Below are 5,664 nucleotides of genomic sequence, written 5' to 3'. Positions count from 1 at the left end.
CGGCGATTTTTGAACTTTCGGAGTTTTCAAAATTTTCTTAACTCCACTGACACGTGTCAAATCATTTCCTGGTGATTTCTGCACTTTGGTAGTTCCAAAAATCTTTGTAATTCTTTCGACATTTGTTAAATCATTCTTGGGCGATTTTGTGGCTCTGGGAGTTTTCAAAATTTTCTCAATTCCACTCAAATCGTCATTTTGAACTTTCGGAGTTTGGAGTTTCGGAGAATCCAGACTTGAAGTTTCAAGAAAATCCTCAATGCCACTCACGTCAGAGACATTCTTGACCGATTTTTGAGGACTGATTATTTGAAGAAGAGTGTCGTAAAGTGATTCTCCTTCCCCGGACATTGAAGTACTCAAAGTAAACTAAAACAAAATTCCAATTAGTAAAACAATTAGAAAATTTTAACTAAAACAATCACCGTATCTTCCCGTCTTGTCCTTTTAACAACTCTTCCAGTACTGAAAGAGCGCCCCCTTTTGACACCTCGGGGTGGTGTTGTCTTAGTCTCAAAGTTGGAAGCAATTGATTTCCTCTCATCAGAATCAGACGAATGGAACGTTTCCACTTTATTTTTCAGAAACAAAGATTTGCGGACCACTGTTGCCAAATTTTGTGATTTTCTTGTAGTGGTAACATTAACAGCACTACTACTTTTCCACTCAGACATTTGGCCGCGTTTTCTGATTGGTAGTGCACTCAAACAGGACCTTTTCGACGTCTTTATTGCGGAGTTGGAAATCGATAAACTCCTCCTCGGCGTAGCATGTCTGAATTAAATCAAAAATGACAAAAAATTAACATTTTAATATGTTTACCTTGAGGGTATCGGGATTTTTGACACCGTCCTTGCTTTAAAATCAGGCATGACTGAAAGTCTTTTATTAAAAATTGACTGGCCGGCCTGAAACTCAAAACATCACACATGGTTTCAGTAAAATTGTGAGACTACCGTAACGGAGGGGGCGCCTGCGTTTATGTATCGAAAACGCTTTTCCGTAATCACAAACTCGTCATTGTTTTTAAGAAAAACACTCTTCTTCAGTTTTTTTCCATTGTGGAGGATTAAATCGTCACTTGTGTTCTCTAAAATAGCCTAAAAACTTGGAATTAATACGAAGTTTTTCATTTAAATTGTAAATTACCGCTCCATTGTTCAAGCTAATAACACAGGACACCGGCTGGGGGGCTGCTTTCCGCGATTTAATGCGAATATCACACGACAATGATGACCCAATTGTCGTGGGGCCTGTTTCCGGCAAGCGGTACCTCTTTGGGGACTTGCCGGGTTTTCGCACGAATTCCAGATAACCAAAACCGGGCTCCATTTTGCAGTTTACACAAAAAACACGCACGAAATATTTATTTTAAATAGAAATTGAACAATAATAACCGTCACCACAAACACGTTCACTCTTGTTTACCGCGTCACTTATTTGAAAATAAAAACCGTCGTTTTTAAGTCACGTGATGTCAAAGCTGCCAACATTGCGTGAAAAACCCCAAGATTAAAACTGCAGCATTGCCAGATTCATTATTTTTCTACAAGCTACTTCAATTGTAATTATTTTAACTCTGTTTATTGTACCTTTGGCCAATCTAATGTCTTTATCTGGACTTTACGTAAAAATATCTTTACGTGCTTGAGCTTTAGAGTATAACAAAATTTGAGTTTTGAAAATGTGGCAATCGCGTGCTTTTACTCAAAAAGACAGCGGTGTAAGATTTATTGCTTTTCTATTAAACTTATTATTTGTTCTTTTATTACGTCCTTAAGCAATTAGCAATGTAACAGGCTTTTCAGCTCCGTATAAAAATGTGTAAAAGGAAACGACGTATATTTATCTTGTAAGAGTTGGCGACTACGCGGCGCCAAATTTAAATATGGTATCGCCGAAACATTTTTATTAAAATTTTAACAATTTTTGCTCTTAAATTACAAGATTGTGAACATTTTTAGCGTGATGTACATAATTGCCTTTCCTATTAAAACCTTTTCCACACTCTGGACACGAAAACGGGTAATCCCCCGTGTGCACAATTGAGTGCACATTCAAATCGTTAACTGTGTAAAAATTCCTATTACAATTGTTACATTGAATTGTTGGTTGTCTCTCATGTACCACCATGTGCCTAGCTAAACCACCTTTAGACCTATAACTGACACGCAATAATAAAATGTTGAGAACAAATACTTCAAGACACCTTTTACCACAAACCTCACAAATTTCTTCCACCAAAATATGAATTTTTTCACGATTATGTCTAACTTCATGATTTCTCAATTCTGAGCTGGATTTAAACTGTTTTCCGCAACTGGAGCAAAGATGCGGGACTTCCCCGGTGTGCGATTTCAAATGCAGGGATAGGGACGCCCTTGCGGCAAATTGTTTATCGCAAATGAGACACATTAACAAATTTTCACGTGTGTGTGACTTTAAATGGGTTTGTAGGGTGTCTTTAACGCGAAAACTGTAACAAATCTTGTTTAGTTATTGACAATTTTTGGAATTATGACTACTTTTTTCCACAGTGTGGACAAAGAAACGGTTTGACACCCGAGTGGATTTTCATATGTTTTCCTAACGAATTTCTTGTTGAAAAACAGCGTCCACAAATGTGACATTTGAGCAGTTGGGAGTCGTGTCTCGCTTGGTGTGCTTTGAGGTCGGATCTCGTTGAGAACACCTTCCCACACTGGTCACACTTCTGGGGGTTATCTCCTGTGATAGTGGCATTATAACGAGTCTTAGTTTACCCAAAACTCACTGAAATGTCTTTGAAGATGGACTCGTAATGACGACTTCCGTGTGAAATTTTTACGGCAAAAAGTACAAATAATTTGCTCTGGTTCGTCTACTACACAAGTGGTTTTGGAAGTGTTACCAACAACGTCCAATTCTGCATAAGAAAGCTCACGTAAAAACTTATCAACGTCCCTGCATTTTTCCTTAAAAACATAGGCCTGGTGTAATTTTTCATAGCATGATTCGCAAATGTATTCCATTAAACCGTCCTCTTCGCCTGAAGTCTGAAACTGGACGTAGAAAATTGTGTACTTGAAACTAGGGAAATACCGAAATTGAGGTGCACTCCAAGAGCATCATTGAAACATTTTCACTGCGAATGGACGTTTTCTTGTCGCTTAAAGTAGCCAAACAAGTGCGACAATTGTTCGAATACTCTTCCAGTCTCATAGCTAATTGCTAAAGTAGTTGTCTTTCGAAAACAAAACTCAATTAAACTAAGGTTATGTTTGTAAAGTTAAATTGCAACTACTATAAATTGCATGCTTTGGTCAGGTAAATAGCAAAAAATAAATTTGAAAAAATTAATTATCGTAAACTTAAAGAAAATATTAATTTTGTTCTGTTAAAACTTTTATTTAATTACAATTATATGCAACCAGTAATACACGCCATTTGTCAAATTTGTCAGTTTCGTTCAAATTTTGTGGCGCGAATCGTTTTTTCTTCCTTAAAATGTGAATGAAAAACTGATTTACATGATTCTTACACGCGTTTTAAAATTATCAAGTGTCGTAAACCATGTGAAACCGTCTGGTTTTTATAAAAATTCGTACCAAAATTCCGGGAACCTAACCTCAAAAAAGTAAGTTGAGTCTGGTCCTCCCCCCTTGTTTTATCATTAAAAATCTCGAATTTCTTATCAGATAACCCACTTTCTAGAGTTTATGAACAATTCTTCAAGTTTCGTTTCGTGCCAATGTCCCGTCCGCGCCTCCTTTTGCTGTCTTCGTCCGTAGTCCACGGGCACGGCTTCCTCGAGTACGCCGCCGCCGACATCAACACCTTCCTCAACAAGTAAGTCGCTTAAAAGCCCCCCAGAAACTCACTCATTTCGTAGAAATCGCGTCTCGACTGTGCTTTTCGTACCCTATGCTGCCGTCGACCACGACGCTTATTTGGCCAAAGTCCGGCCTGTCTTCGCTAAATGGGGCTACCAAATCGAGGGTATTCACCGAGACAACCCCGTCGAGGCGGTGAAACGCGCCGAGGCGATATTCGTAGGGGGAGGCAACACTTTCCTCCTCCTCAAAAGCCTCTACGACAAGGGTTTGGTTAAAGTGATCAGAGAGCGGGTTTTTGAGGACGGGGTGCCGTACATTGGGAGCAGTGCAGGGACCAACATCGCTGCACCCTCCATTCACAACACCAACGACATGCCCATTGTGTACCCCCCAAGTTTCAACGCCTTGAACCTCATCCCATTCAACATCAATCCGCACTATTTGGACTCAGACCCGGACTCCACCCACAAGGGGGAGACCCGAGAAGAACGCATTTTGCAATACCACAGCCTCCCAGAGGAGTACAACGTATACAATGTTCTGGGACTTAGAGAAGGATCAATGCTTTTGGTTGATGGCGAAATGGGAGTCTTGAAAGGGACCAAGAACGCAAGACTATTTATTAAGTATATCATCACACTTGAAACATGTTAAAAAATAACTCAATTATATTTCCAGAGGGAAAGCTCCTCAAGAAATCGAACTTGGAACCGACCTGTCTTATTTATTTGTCAAAACACACAAAACTGAAGCTTTAAGACTATAAACACCGTTCAAACATTTGCACTGCTAGTTTTAATAAATCCGGGTCGTGTCTTTTGGGGGCTTCCACATACGTATCCTTCAAGGGTAAATTACACAAATGTCTGCGTATCATAAGGTCACGTCGGGCCGACAGCGCTCTACAATTGGGCCCAACATTAGAAAATAGTGCCTTTCTGACGGCTTCCCTGTCCCGAGTTGCCACTTGTATAGCCCCAATGGGGTGCGCAATGACAATTTCCCCAACACCATTCACACTATTTTCATTATCAGCCTCCGCATGCTCATTTAATATGTCTTTAACCAAGTCTTCGCCAGCTAAATCAACCGAAATCCCAAGATTGACAAGAACATTATGACTCTCCCAGCGCCTTTTCGCCGAACTCATCGGCTTGACTCGGGGGCGGGATTCGGCCACTAAACTCGCCCAATCCACTCCCAAAGCATCCCCGATGCCTTTCACTCGAGACTCCTCTTCCAACTCATCCTCCGAGATCTCCTCAAAGTCCAAATCCATGTTTTCCTCATCGATTGACTCGTTTCGGTTCGGGGAACGACTCGGCGATTGGGATTTTTGGGATGCGGCCGAGTTTTGTTGCTCTTTAACTGATAAAGTTTCAGTTTGTTCGGCCAAAGTTTCGTCTGGTGGCGCTTCAGACACTTCCTCATCTCGGTTGAGGATATCGTCAGCATCATCACTGATTTCACTAAGATCGTCTTCTAAAACCGGCTCAATGGGTGGTTTTTTCGGCTCTTGAGGGAGTTCTGGTGGTTCTTCAGCGGGCCGTTTGGTGGTTTCCTTTTTGGGTTCCACTTCTGGCATTGATGACGTTTTGGAATCGGAACGGTCCGAACGAGGGTCTTGTCTTGGTGGAAGCTCCTTTCTTCGGCTTTCTGACATTGTCTCATCTGTTGAAAATATTATAAATGAAAAATTATTTCTGTATTAAAATCGAGCAAAATTGGATTGAAAATTGCTTTATATTGGAAGAAAAACTCTTATTGAAGTCAGTATTTGGTTGAAATACTTTGATTCAGGTTGATTCCCAACATCAAATTGAGCCAAATTGATTGAAAATATCACAAA

General features: G+C 40.3%; 4 protein-coding genes across 5 annotated transcripts in view; 1 reads left to right on the top strand and 3 right to left on the bottom strand.

Moving 5' to 3' along the window:
• Nucleotides 1-1,452, bottom strand: part of LOC123013787 (muscle M-line assembly protein unc-89-like) — a 4,086-nt gene extending 2,634 nt beyond the window's left edge. Inside the window, exons 1-5 of the mRNA XM_044412564.1 lie at nt 1,150-1,452; nt 957-1,100; nt 823-908; nt 426-774; nt 8-369 (exon numbers count right to left, since the gene is read on the bottom strand). Of these exons, the coding sequence (XP_044268499.1) occupies nt 8-369; nt 426-774; nt 823-908; nt 957-1,100; nt 1,150-1,332 (1,124 nt within the window). The 5' untranslated portion in view covers nt 1,333-1,452. The remainder of the gene's footprint in view (nt 1-7; nt 370-425; nt 775-822; nt 909-956; nt 1,101-1,149) is intronic.
• Nucleotides 1,453-1,894: 442 nt separating this feature from the next.
• Nucleotides 1,895-3,397, bottom strand: LOC123013788 (gastrula zinc finger protein XlCGF17.1-like). Its single transcript, XM_044412566.1, has 5 exons — nt 3,082-3,397; nt 2,774-3,035; nt 2,526-2,727; nt 2,210-2,476; nt 1,895-2,164 (listed from the first exon to the last, which is right to left on the bottom strand). Exons 1-5 carry the CDS (start codon nt 3,199-3,201, stop codon nt 1,936-1,938), a joined length of 1,080 nt encoding a protein of 359 aa, XP_044268501.1. The 5' UTR covers nt 3,202-3,397; the 3' UTR covers nt 1,895-1,935.
• Nucleotides 3,398-3,434: 37 nt separating this feature from the next.
• On the top strand, nt 3,435-4,621 carry LOC123013790 (alpha-aspartyl dipeptidase). 2 transcript variants are annotated; one of them, XM_044412569.1, is made up of 4 exons: nt 3,435-3,616; nt 3,694-3,828; nt 3,872-4,441; nt 4,494-4,621. In XM_044412569.1, the coding sequence occupies exons 1-4, from the start codon at nt 3,510-3,512 to the stop codon at nt 4,579-4,581; spliced, it is 900 nt and encodes a 299-aa protein (XP_044268504.1). In that variant the 5' UTR covers nt 3,435-3,509; the 3' UTR covers nt 4,582-4,621. The 2 variants fall into 2 exon arrangements, with proteins under 2 accessions (XP_044268504.1, XP_044268505.1); XM_044412570.1 differs by having other exon boundaries at nt 3,495-3,616; nt 3,678-3,828.
• The window catches only part of LOC123013786 (fl(2)d-associated complex component-like), an 8,224-nt gene continuing 6,981 nt past the window's right edge, over nt 4,422-5,664 (bottom strand). Inside the window, exon 3 of the mRNA XM_044412563.1 lies at nt 4,422-5,486. Coding sequence (XP_044268498.1) covers nt 4,576-5,486 — 911 coding nt within the window. The 3' untranslated portion in view covers nt 4,422-4,575. The remainder of the gene's footprint in view (nt 5,487-5,664) is intronic.

Source organism: Tribolium madens, unplaced genomic scaffold (assembly GCF_015345945.1).
Source record: "Tribolium madens isolate multiple individuals breed KSU strain unplaced genomic scaffold, Tmad_KSU_1.1 Scaffold_96;HRSCAF=242;Tcas5.2_LG5, whole genome shotgun sequence".
NCBI classification, from domain to species: Eukaryota; Metazoa; Arthropoda; class Insecta; order Coleoptera; family Tenebrionidae; genus Tribolium; species Tribolium madens.
Note: the sequence above shows the minus strand (reverse complement) of the source record. Positions and strands in the feature narration are given on the sequence as shown.

What these genes read in the sequence shown, in the direction of transcription:
- LOC123013790 (XM_044412569.1), top strand. Translation starts at nt 3,510, where the DNA reads ATGATTCTTACACGCGTTTTAAAATTATCAAGTGTCGTAAACCATGTG. An exon ending in GGGAACCTAACCTCAAAAAA is followed by an intron (nt 3,617 to 3,693) that starts GTAAGTTGAGTC and finishes CCCACTTTCTAG; the next exon opens with AGTTTATGAACAATTCTTCA. An exon ending in ATCAACACCTTCCTCAACAA is followed by an intron (nt 3,829 to 3,871) that starts GTAAGTCGCTTA and finishes CTCATTTCGTAG; the next exon opens with AAATCGCGTCTCGACTGTGC.
- LOC123013788 (XM_044412566.1), bottom strand. Translation starts at nt 3,201, where the DNA reads ATGAGACTGGAAGAGTATTCGAACAATTGTCGCACTTGTTTGGCTACT. An exon ending in CCATCTTCAAAGACATTTCA is followed by an intron (nt 2,728 to 2,773) that starts GTGAGTTTTGGG and finishes CCACTATCACAG; the next exon opens with GAGATAACCCCCAGAAGTGT. An exon ending in TGTCCACACTGTGGAAAAAA is followed by an intron (nt 2,477 to 2,525) that starts GTAGTCATAATT and finishes GATTTGTTACAG; the next exon opens with TTTTCGCGTTAAAGACACCC.